Raw genomic sequence first — 11,828 nt, 5'->3', positions numbered from 1 at the left:
ACCCCCGCCGGGAGCGTAGCCCAACGCCGCGAGGGAGCCCGACCTGGCCCCGTAGAAGGCCGGGCGGAAGTGCCGGCGCCTTGGGCCGCCTTGGTTACGGCGTTCTCCGCCCCCTCACTACGTCATCGCTCTGAGCCCGCTCTTAGCGGCCAGCGCGGGCGCCGCCCGAGACCGTGGGGCCCCGGTTGCCGCCCCCTCAGGTAAGATCTTCTTCTCCTCGCCTTCGCCCCTTTTTTCCGAGCCCTGCTGTCTTCCTCCCCTTTTCGTGGCTCCAAGAGCGCCGCGTGAGTTCCAGCGCCGCGTCTGCCTTTCGGACCCCGCGGCTGGCCGCACTAACCCCAGCTGGGGCACTGGGGTCGGATGCCACCGTCTTGGCGACAGAGGGAGTGTTTTTTGCCTTCCTGGGCCGCGAGGTCCCCCAAGGCGCAGGTGTCTGTGAGTCCTGGAGACAGGAGGGAATGCTGGTTGATCCCGACGAGCAGGAGCCCGGTTTAAGCACAGGGTAGGGAAAGGGTAGAGGCAAGGAGTAGGCGAGCCCGGACGGGTGGGCTTGGGTACCGTGTGGGCAGCGTGTGAACCCTGGGCGGTGACAGTGGAGAAAGATGTCTTGGGCCCTGCCCCTGAACCAGGAGCCACCATGTTGGTGATACCCCCCGGACTGAGCGAGGAGGAGGAGGCACTGCAGAAGAAATTCAACAAACTCAAGAAAAAGGTGAGGGAGTGTGTGGGGGCATGGCCCAACCTTCCCCAGAGTCCGCACTCAGAACACGGGTGAGTGTGAGGGGCTGGGGGAAGGGACTGCTAGCTGCTACGTGGAAACATGCCACCTCTCAGCGTGGCTTCAAGAGGTGGGCTCACCCAGGTCTTGTGTGGGTCTTCTCCCTTCTGGCCCCTCCACCATGGCGTTGTCTTGTTTTCCCATGGCTGCCTTATTGATCACCTTCAGGTACCCAGAACTGAAGCTGTGGTCTGTTGGAATCCTGTTCTTTTTCGTGATCTTCCAGAGAGGACCGACTACACCCAATTCTCCCATGTGTTTGGCCTCAAAATCTCATCTCTGACTTGGCTGCTGTTGGCAGAGTCAAACATCTGCCCACTTCTAGTTCTTTTCAAGTGGTTTCTCCTTTCCTGTGAATTCCCCACAGCAGGGCTCTGCTGCCTCCTACCTAGGCTATTGTAGTTAGTATCTCTCACCTCCTGGTCGTTTTTCTGTTGTTGTTGTTTGTTTGTTTTGAGTTCATGTGAAAATGACCCATTGAAAACACAAAACTGTTTTCCCTCTCTTCTCAGAATGGTAAAGCGGTTTCATGCAGTGTGTAGACCACAGCCTCCAAACCTCAGCTTGGCATCCCTGGCTAATCAAATAGAACCCTTGACTACTCCCAAAACACATTCCCACAGGCTTCTTAGCCCTGCTTCTTTGCCCAAAATGCCTCTTTCCTCTCTCTCTGTGTTGTGCAAGTTCTACCCAGGGCCCTTTCTAATAGCCATTAACATCAGGAAATCTCATTTTCAGACATAAGTGTTCTGCACCTCTTAGAGTCATTCTTGGCAATTCAACTTGAGTCATTTTGTTTCCCAGTTTGTAAGCTTCTTGAGAGTAGGAATGGTGTATTTTAATTCTGTGCATCCTCATTACAAAGTCATGATCTGGCCTCATTAAATATATAAAGGGGACAGAGGGATGAAGCCCGCAAGAAAAGCACAGGCTTAAGCCCAAGGTTTTCGGAACTCTACAGCTCTGGAAAGCCTCTGGATACCATGCATTGTTCAGTTTAAGCGTCGCTGACATTGTAGATCATCGGGAACCAGAGGCAGAGGTGCCATCTGCATTGTTTTATCCGAGAAAGGGTATCCCTGGAGTGCTAGCTCAGGGGCCGTGGGTGAGGACCCAGCACTGGCCTGTACTGACCCCTTTCTTCTCACCCTTGTTCCCAGAAAAAGGCGTTGCTCGCTCTGAAGAAGCAAAGTAGCAGCAGCACAGCCAGCCAAGGCGGTGTCAAACGCTGTGAGTGGTGGGAAATGGGGCGGGACTGGAAGTGGGCAGCATGGAGCTGACTTGAATCGTAGCCTGGCCGTAATGCTGTTTTCCCTCACTACCCCAGCACTGTCAGAGCAGCCTGTGGTGGACACAGCCACAGCAACAGAGCAGGCAAAGCAGCTGGTAAAGTCAGGAGCCATCAGTGCCATCAAGGCTGAGACCAAGAACTCAGGATTCAAACGCTCTCGAACCTTAGAGGGGAAGTTAAAGGTGAGCCCAGGAGAAGGGTTGTTCGGGGGCCCCTTGACTTCAGAGCGCATCCCTCCAGGTTGAATGGCGACAGCCCAAGGAAAACGTAATGCACACTCGGTCACAGCAAATTGCCACGCCATCCTGAGCTTTCGGTTTCGTCTCTGTAATTTGAAAAAACTCGGTGACTCCTAAATTCCTCTCCATGTTGTACATTCTGGGATGCTGATCCACCTTGAGTGTGTGCTCTTGAAATGTTTTAGTAAGGGGCTGAACAGGCTGAAAATGCCGTCAAGCTCAAGAGAGTTTTAGGTAAACCAAATACTTCACTTACTTAAAAAAACTATATAGTAGAATAAGAAATGTACTTGGGGTTAAAAGAAAAAAAAAAAATTAGAGGAAGCCAAGATGACGAGAGGGAGGGAAAAGGCCGTGTTGGTCCCGGGTTTGGGCAGCCTCCTGCCCCCACGCTGAGGTAGGTCTCTCCCCTCTCCAGGACCCTGAGAAGGGGCCAGTCCCCACTTTCCAGCCTTTCCAGAGGAGCATATCTGCTGACGATGACCTGCAGGAGGTAATGGTGCCCAGGTCTCTGTCCCTGAGAGGCTCGGGGCCAGAGATCGAGCAAGATGAGAGACCCACATTTTAAGGCATAGGCAGCAACTGGGCATCATCTGAACTATCCTTGATCTCTTTTGCAGTCATCCAGACGTCCGCAGAGGAAGTCTCTGTATGAGAGGTGAGAGAGTTACAGGACTGGGTCCCCCTTGGCAGGTGAAGGGTTGGTTGCCTGAGTCCTTGGGAGGTCTGGTGGGGTTGAAGTGGAAGGAGCCAGGCTGTAGAGGGAGGGGTGAGCCCCACAGAGTCTGTGAGGAGGTAAAGACCCTCTTTGATACTCACTGTCTGCCTTTCCTCAGCTTTGTATCTTCCAGTGATCGGCTTCGGGAACTGGGGCCAGATGGAGAAGAGGCAGAGGGCCCAGGGGCTGGCGATGGCCCTCCTCGAAGCTTTGACTGGGGCTATGAAGAACGTGGTGGTGCCCGCTCCTCTGCCTCCCCTCCCCGAAGCCGCAGCCGGGACCGCAGCCACGAGAGGAACCGGGACAGAGACCGAGACCGAGACCGTGAGCGAGAACGAGAGCGGGAGCGGGATCGGGATCGAGACCAAGACAGAGACCGAGAGCGGGACCGAGACCGAGACCGAGAGCGGGACAGAGACCGAGAACGGGACCGGGATAGGGACCGAGAGCGAGAGGGGCCTTTCCGCAGTGAGTGATCTGGGCTGTTGGGGAAGGTGACCTCAGCCAGGGTTTCAGTAGGTGCTGTTAAGTGGAGGGTGAGGGGCGGGCACGTGATTTAGCTGTTAAGATGCCCATTAGGATGCCCACGTCCACACTGGAGCGCCTGGGTTCACCACCAGCTCCTGCTAGTGTGCACCCTGGGAGGCAGAGGCAGTGGTGATGGCTCAGGGATTTGGGTCACTGCTGCCTATGTGGAAGACCTCAATTTTTTTTTTTCTAAAGCAGAAGGTGAGGTGGGCTGGCTTGTGACTGTTGATTCCTGATCCTGTAGGGTCAGATTCCTTCCCTGAACGCCGAGCCCCTCGGAAAGGGAATACTCTCTACGTGTATGGAGAAGACATGACACCCACTCTCCTCCGTGGAGCCTTCTCTCCCTTTGGAAACATCATTGACCTCTCCATGGACCCACCCAGAAAGTAAGGATGACGAAGGGGCGTGGCAGGAAGTCCCTGCCCTGTCTCCAGCAGCCTGTGTGCACTGGGTTTGGTTGGGTCTAGAAGAGCCCAAAGCCCTCTGCTGACCCTGTTTTCTCTCATCCCAGCTGTGCCTTCGTCACCTATGAAAAGATGGAGTCAGCAGATCAGGCCGTTGCTGAGGTTGGGACTTCCCTGGTCGGTTCTTCCCATCCCTCCTGCCATCCTCATGTTTGTTCCTTATAATACTGGGAGCCAGGAAGAAATTGATTCCTTTTGACAGAGAAAAATCTCTTTCTGTTCACTCAGAAAAACTTGTATTCTCAGATCCCCATGCAGTCTATCCATAGGATAGCAACCCCCGTAACAACTCCTTTGGTTTATCTGTAATAACCCGCCCACCCTCCGCCCCCTCCCCCTTCTGCAGCTCAACGGGACCCAGGTGGAATCCGTACAGCTCAAAGTCAACATAGCCCGCAAACAGCCCATGCTAGATGCAGCAACTGGCAAGTCTGTGTGGGGCTCCCTCGGTAAGAATGGGGTTTTTCCCTCATCGTGTCCCCAACAGTCTGCCCCCACAGTCCCCGGGTTCCCCAGATGTGGTAGTGGTCACAGTGTATGTGAAGCCTATGGGAATGGAAAGAGAACTGTCAGGCTCTCGGTCGGAGGTAAAGGAAGGAGGAGAGAAAAGGATGGGAAAGTACTCCAGGGCGATGGCTGGGATGGGGAAGAAAGTGGGAGACTTGGGCTGTGCCGAGGACGGGCGTTTCGTGTGGCTCAGGTGTGCTGAGACGGCCTTTGTTGGGTTTCACAGGCATTTGAAAGTCAGGACTGGGACTCGGGTGTGAGGTAAAGATGAAGATGGAAGTTAGGGGCTTCCACATCGCAGGGTGGCCACGAAACACTATTATCAGAGACACTGGATTTGGAGGAAAAGGGACTGGGCTTGGGGACTGTCCAGGGAGTATGTCAGGAAGCAGGGCTGGTACTCATGCTTCCCATGTCCCCCGCTCTCCTGACGTGGTTGGCTGAAGTTGAGGACGCAGCCAAGGAGATGGGAAGAAGGATCTGAGGCTTGGGAACACAGCACAGGTCCCTGGGCCACTGAAGTCCAAAAGCCCAAGCCTTGGAAGAAGGGTGTGGTCATTAAGGGCGAGAGACAGGGCCAGGGAGAATGAGAACTGGCGTGGGCAAGAGTCACTCTGTTCCCAGAGTGGTGGGCTTGGCATCCATGGACGGGGTGAAGAGAGGGTCGTGTCCGTGGAGGGAGAGCGTTGAGGGCCGAAGCTGCCCCTGGATGAGCTCTCGTGGTGGGCCGAGTGGTGGTTCTTGGTGGGAATGTAACCCCCTAACTTCCCCTTTCTGGGGAAGGAGTGAGCAGAAAGAGGGTCACAGCAAGAGTTTCCTGCGGACGGTATATGAACAAAGGGCTACAGAGGTTTTGCAATTTTTATTTTTTGATGTATTGACTGAAAGCAGTGAGTTAACTAATGTTAATTCCTGTAACTGAGCAGTGATGACATTTGGGGATTTTCTGAGAACAAGACATTTCATCACAATATCCAGATGTGACCCAAGAACAGCTTACACTGGCCCTGGGCACGAGTCGGCTGACGCTGGCCCGTGGGAGCTAAGAGGCGGCAGGCCAATCCTGGCCACCAGAGGGCAGCTTAAAAATGGGACTTCCAGAGGCTGAGGCTAAGGGTGAAGTAGTCAGGCTGTGGGCCTCGGGTCTGATGGGTGATCTCCTTCGCACCTTAACTGTCCGTTTCCTCACTCCCTAGCTGTCCAGAACAGCCCTAAGGGTTGCCACCGGGACAAGAGGACCCAGATTGTCTACAATGACGATGTCTACAAGGAGAACCTTGTGGATAGCTTCTAGGGAACGGAGCTGGATTCCTCGTGCCTCATATGCCCCCAATGCTGGTCTCAGTAAAACACTGAGGTGGAAGCTCACACATCTCCCTCAGCCTCTGGTTTTTCAGCACTTGGGATTGGGGTTAAGCCTTTAAAAACGGCTGTCAGATTCGATCTCAGTTGCAACCACATGGCCAGTGCACATTCCCCACTCTCTTCCCGCAAGAGGATCTGGAACACAGGTCTAGTCGCAGCTGTTTAGTTTGGATCCCATGCCCCTTTCCAGCAGGAAACCCCTTATAGAAAACCCAGATCCTCATCTTTGAGTTTGTCCTTGAGCCAGGGCAGCACTTGGAAGAGGTTGATATGAAAGTCCCGGGCGTGAGCAGGTGCCTGCAGGCGCCGCTTCTGGTCTTTGCAGACATCTACTACTCCCCAGCTGATGACACCAACCTGCGGAGGCAAGGGGACGCCGGGGATCACCGGGTAGAATTCCTCCCTGATCCCAGGAGCCCTGCTCTTCCTGACTACATCTGAGCTCCAGGAGTTAGACAGGTCCTGTTCTCACTACACAGGCCAGACATGTGGCCCTAGGCTGGTCAGTTCAAGGCATAGCACTGAGGTGATGCAGGCTCTGCCCCCTCCCATCGCCAGCCACGTGCTTTGAGCTTTCCTGCTCCTGTGAGCATCTCTTCACAGATAGGAATGAAGGGGAGAACTCACTTGAATGAAGCGACTCCTCTTGTGAATGATCAGAGGCCCACCAGAGTCACCTGCAGAAGGGGAGGAAGCTGTAGGGAAAGGCTGCTTGGCCTTGGGGATTTGCAGCACAACAAAGAGCCTTCTCACCTCTGCAAGTATTGGGGTCAGCATAGGGATCCACTCCTCCAGTGCAAAGGAACCTGGGGGTGACTACCTCCGAGATGTCCTTGACTTTGTCATAGCCAGGAGCGTATTGAGCATCTCTCTCGCAGCTGGCTTTCTGAAGGGAAGGAGGGGATGTGGGGGAGAAGGGTGACAAAGCTGGCCTGGGAAGGGTTGGGGCCCAGAGGGCCTCCTTCCTGGGCTCTCCTGTGCCTCACCTTATCCCCATTCTTGATGTAAACTTCCTTGCGAGTCAGCTTCTTCTCCTCCTCAGACACAAACAGAGCCTTGACGTTCTTCACAGGGAGCAGCTCTTGCTCTGGATGCGGAGACGGCTGCATCATTTCAGTGGCCCTCACCTCCCCGCTCCCTTCCCCCTCAGCAGACAGAGCCCTTCGTGTGAGCCTGTCAGCGGGCTGGCGTGTCTGCTCCCGCAGCTCCCTCCCGCCCCGCTCGGCCCTCAGAATCTCATCCTTGTTCTCTCCCTGACCGTGTCTTACTGTGTTGTTGGCAGGTGGTTGACTGAGGAAGCCTCAAGGCTCGAGTGGTCCCCTCGGTGCAGGGCAGGCAGATGGGCCTGTTCATGAGGGACAAAGTCAGGAGGTGCAGACAGGCAGCTGCTCGTCCCAGCCCGCCTCTCGCAGGGCTCCAGACACTCACCTGAGAGTCTGGCTGTACGTCAGCTTACTCTTGAGCTTCACCAGGGCTACATCGTAGTCATAAAACTCGGGAATTCCTTCTGCCTTTTTCCCATTGATGTTGTAGTTGGGGTGAAATAGAACTTCGTCTACCTCCAGGTCCCGCCTCTTCCCTCCTGAGACAGGAAGGGAGCGGGTACTTCTCTGCGGCAGCCTCCTTCCTCTGGCCCCACATTACCCCTAACATTGAGTCTTCCCCCTTCCTGACTGCTGTGGGGCCTTGAGTGGGTGAGGGGGTTGTCTGGAGAGTGTGCCTGGAGCTTGGGAGAATTCCGTTGCCTCCTTACCCACGCTGACTTTGATTGAGTGCTTCTGGTCGTCCACTGTGAAACAGTGTGCTGCTGTTAGCACGAAGTACTCAGACACCACAGCCCCCATGCAGTTCTCATGTCCCTTCTGAGGGCGCTGGGGACAGAGGTGGAGGGAGGAAGCTCAGCTTTGACGAGCCACGATGTCCGAGCATCCGCCCCTCCACCACCCTTTCACCCTGACACCACCTCCCACGGGTCCCCAGCACGAGGACGCTGTGCTTACAGTGACTGAGATCTTGGCATGCCATGGTTGCTTGTGGTAGTCGGTGCCATCCCTGTGCTCCCACACCATGCCACAGAGCCCCAGGGACTGGCTTTCATCTGGCAGAAAAGGAGGGAGTGTTGAGACTTCATTCCCAAATGACAGTGGCTCATAATGTTTGTGTACTCATGTTGAGCGTAGTGAAAAACAGTTTAAGAGATTAGGGAAATGGCTATTTTCAGGCCCAACTCTTGCTAGCTTGCCATACCTTGACCCCTTGGCCTCTGTAGAATGAGGGACCATAGCAAGAATTTCTTAGAGCACAGATGCTAAGATCGGGAAGTGGACAGTGGCAGCAAACAAGCATAGTGAGACAGAAGAGGCATGAGAGAGGCCTAGTCGCTGGGAGGGGTAAAGGAAGAATGAGTGACTTCAGCAGATCCTGGGAGAGCTGAGATTTCTGAGTCTCCACAGCCCCCCCTCCCCCCCCCCCCCCGGGAGTTCCTACCAATCATCTGGAAGAAAACGTCCTCCAAGTGCTCCATGTCCTTGACTCTGAACACATGTTGCTCCTTCTCCTTCTTGGAAGCCAGGGCATTGATGTTCGCTGGCTCCACCAGAGGCCCAACCCCAAACACATAGACGTCTGAGGGAGAAAAGGCGAGGGTGAGGGTCTAGGCCCTAGCACGGGAGGTGCTGCATGCTGGACGGGTTACTCACCCAGGTAATCCTCTCTCGGGTTTTTGCGATCCTTGCCAATGTTCAGCAAATCCCGGATCTCATTAATGACAGTGACTGGGTCCCCTCCCATGTTGTGCAAGCCTGCAGGAGAGATGGGCCCATCAGAGAAGAGGGTCAGGGAGGGGTGAGGTGACAGGCATCAGTGACGCACATGGCTGAGCAGGGAATGGAGGAGACGGGTGATGAGGATGCTGGGGAGCAGGGTTGGAGGAGAGCGCAACAGCCAGCTGTGAGGAGTGTTCAGGACCCAGTGCAAGTCCAGCGCTCCGTGTGGGCTTCAGAGCCGCGTGCTGGCCTGGGAGGCTAGGGGGGCACAGAGGCCTTTCTGACCGTCAGTCATGAGGATGATAACATGGCGAGTGCGGTTCCAGCCTTCAGGGGGCACGTCCCCTGGCCAGCTCATCATGTTGTACACTTCCACAAGGGCCCTCTTGGTGTTAGTCCCTGTCTTCAGCTTGTGGTCTGTGGAGAGGGAAGAGGTCATCCTTGGGCCCCAGAGACCCATCAGCAACTTCACTTAAACCACAAAATGGTCTTCCCGGCTTCCAACAGGTTCCCACTAGTCCCCAGTACCTAATGGCCCTGCTGACCCCTCAACTTGGTCTTGTGACCCTCCATACAACACCCCTGAAGCTCCTGTCCTCGCTCCCCCCAGAGTGGGCCTCCCACTGTTTCCTTCCCTGACCACTGACCTTCATAACTGATTTGATTGAGCTTCTCTGTGACCCAGTTTGCATCACTGCTCTTTGGATCCGACACTCTAACCAGAACATTGGGGTATGTGGCATATGTCACTAGGCCATATCTTGGCTTCACCCCATAACTCGCCACCTGTGGGTGAGAGGGGCAAGGGATCATGGCGCTGGAAGTATGGAGAAGTCAACAGTTGCTGGGACAGAGGAGGTTGTAGAAAGGGGCTCACGGCCGGAGGTGCACAGAGGAGTCTCTCTTGAATGCTAAGAAAGTCGAAGGCAAGGACAGAACAGGCCCTGTGTGGGGATCGGGCAGTCCATTCAGAGTCCCTGCTCTGACAGGGAGAGGGGGTTTCACCTTCTCAATCAAGTTGACGAGACACCTCTTGGCCCCTGTGAAGTTGCTGGCCCCGATGCTGTCTGAGCCGTCCAGCACCAGGTAGATGTTCATGGAGCCGGCGGGGTCCAGGACAATCTTGCGCTTCTGCAGTTCCCCTGGGTTCCAGCAGAGAGGGTCAGGCTCCAGCATGCACTGGGTGTCCCTCCTCCAAACCCACCCCACAATCCAGTTCCCTGCCCTCCTGCCTCCCATCTGTCTCTGCCCTCAAACCTGGGCTGTGCCCGTCCTCAGCATCAACTCCTTCTAAAGTCTGTGTTAGGGAAGACAGGAAGGCTTCCGCCACCTCTTGAGGGGTGTCGTACATGAAGGAGCCTGGGAGAGGTGAGCCATCAGGTCACATGTCAGGAAAAGTCAGGGACCAGTGACCAGCGAGACCGGGAATGGTGACTTTGCAGGGAAGGAAGGGCCCAGAAGTGAGGACACTCCCCAGGGAGGTGGGGGAAGAAGTGAGGGAGGAGCTGGGAGGCAGAGAAGATAGTGTCAGAGGGCAGGGATGTTAGGATGGGAGGGTAGGACCAGGGTCACCTTGGCAGGAAGGCTCTGTCCCACTCCAGGAGCCACCTTCCTGGCATGTTCGTTGCTGGGAGCCGCGCAGGGTAAGCCCCTGGCTGCAGTGGTAGGTGACAGTGTCTTCAAGACGGTACCGGCTGCCCGCCTTCCTTGTGCCGATCGGAATGCCTGGGTTGGGGCAGTACCCCGCTGCAGAGGCACGAGATGTGGAGGTGAGAGCCAAAGTCAGGCCCAGGGGAAAGACACAGCCAGAGTCACGGAGGGGAATGTGGCGGCAGGGAGCATCTCACCTCCATCATCGCAGATGGCGGTTTGCCCATCCCACCGGCCATTCACCTGGCAGGTGCGATTGGCAGAGCCCCGGAGAGTGTAACCATGGTAGCAGTGGAAAGAGATCTCATCATTCACATTGTAGTAGGGAGACCGGGGCCAGTAGTCCCCATTTTCGAAGTCCTGAGGTTTTGGGCAGCGAATTGCTTTGGGGAGAGGAACCATGAGAAGTCACCAAGAGAGAAGGGCTGCCTTTCGGATGTCCCCCACCTCCCCCCCGGTCTGGGAGGCCCTATCACTGAGCTCCAGCACCTTCCTGGTCCCACAGGAGCAGCATCTACCCCTCCACCCATGGGGTCCCCGCTGTTCCTCACCCCCGGCTTCAGAGAGTCCTCGTGGCTGTGAAAGCATCCTGACACAGGCTGGGTGCTTAGCCCCTCCTCCTCGCCTGCAGCCCTACTTGCTCGGACTCCGTTCAGCCCGCCTGATCTCACCCCAGTGCTGACTTTGGCCATCACCCGCCCTGTCCCTCCCCCGCTCACTGCCCTCAAACCTCTACACTCGGCCTTGGCGACAGTCTTTTGATCTTGGGTCCTCAGGGGGCTCCAGGACCCCATGGATCTGCAAGTGCGCGTCTGCACAGGGTACGGGTAGAAGCCAGAGGGACAAACATACTCCAGTGCCTGGCCCTCCTGGAGAAGCTGGAAGGAGCCGCCTTTGATCTCCACCCCTTCCAGAGAGCAGGGGCTTCGGGGTTGGGCCTCAGGCAAGGGAGTCGCACTCACACCTGAAGAGAGAGGCCCGTGAATACTCACCCCCAGGACTAAGGAGGGATGCTGGGGGCAGCAGGAGTGGGGAAAGAGCCTCACTTACCTCCAGACAAGAGGACCAAGAACAAGGGTGCAAGGCAGAGTGGGGGGCTGAGCGTACTCCCCATGGTGACCGGAGGCAGGAAAGCAGCTGGGGCTGGGTCAGAACGGCCCCCCTGGGCTGGCTCCGCGTGTCCGCTGAGCTCAGGGGCCAAATGGAAACTCCAGACTTGGGCCTGGTTGCACCCGCTTCCCCTGCCCCCCCCCCCCCCCCCCGCCAGCCCTCAGCCTTTTATGCAATCTCTGTGCTGGCACCTGCAGCTCATCCCGCCCGTGCTGTGCACACACATCGTTTTCCCGGAACGTTCAGGCAGGAGGGCCCTGCTGGGCTGCCAGTGGAGGAAATAGAAACTGAAGAAGCCCAACCCCTTGCTGCACTAGGTTCAGGACTCTCCCTTCCCACGCCGGCCCTCGGCCTCCAGATCTCCCCTTTAAGTCCAGACTTCCCTCTTAGGGACTGGAAATAAAGCCCCG

The 11,828-nt window shown here is 56.2% G+C and overlaps 2 protein-coding genes across 3 annotated transcripts; one reads left to right on the top strand and one right to left on the bottom strand.

Moving 5' to 3' along the window:
* Positions 1-94: 94 nt before the first annotated feature.
* On the top strand, positions 95-5,896 carry NELFE (negative elongation factor complex member E). Of its 2 annotated transcripts, none has more exons than XM_062185888.1 (11): positions 95-200; positions 630-712; positions 1,939-2,008; positions 2,106-2,251; positions 2,727-2,801; positions 2,929-2,966; positions 3,145-3,494; positions 3,799-3,943; positions 4,069-4,123; positions 4,368-4,470; positions 5,725-5,896. In XM_062185888.1, exons 2-11 carry the CDS (start codon positions 638-640, stop codon positions 5,820-5,822), a joined length of 1,155 nt encoding a protein of 384 aa, XP_062041872.1. In that variant the 5' UTR covers positions 95-200; positions 630-637; the 3' UTR covers positions 5,823-5,896. The 2 variants fall into 2 exon arrangements, with proteins under 2 accessions (XP_062041872.1, XP_062041873.1); XM_062185889.1 differs by lacking the exon at positions 95-200 and adding an exon at positions 259-502.
* Positions 5,372-11,557, bottom strand: CFB (complement factor B). Its single transcript, XM_062185882.1, has 18 exons — positions 11,359-11,557; positions 11,039-11,272; positions 10,506-10,691; positions 10,231-10,404; positions 9,916-10,017; positions 9,664-9,800; positions 9,306-9,444; positions 8,944-9,075; positions 8,593-8,694; positions 8,381-8,518; positions 7,894-7,991; positions 7,647-7,764; positions 7,322-7,475; positions 7,162-7,238; positions 6,880-6,980; positions 6,647-6,779; positions 6,521-6,570; positions 5,372-6,250 (listed from the first exon to the last, which is right to left on the bottom strand). The coding sequence occupies exons 1-18, from the start codon at positions 11,420-11,422 to the stop codon at positions 6,095-6,097; spliced, it is 2,295 nt and encodes a 764-aa protein (XP_062041866.1). The 5' UTR covers positions 11,423-11,557; the 3' UTR covers positions 5,372-6,094.
* Positions 11,558-11,828: the final 271 nt, after the last annotated feature.

Source organism: Lepus europaeus, chromosome 3 (genome assembly GCF_033115175.1).
Source record: "Lepus europaeus isolate LE1 chromosome 3, mLepTim1.pri, whole genome shotgun sequence".
Lineage (NCBI taxonomy): Eukaryota > Metazoa > Chordata > Mammalia > Lagomorpha > Leporidae > Lepus > Lepus europaeus.
The sequence above is the reverse complement of the archived record's forward strand: the minus strand, read 5'-3'. Positions and strand labels throughout refer to the sequence as shown.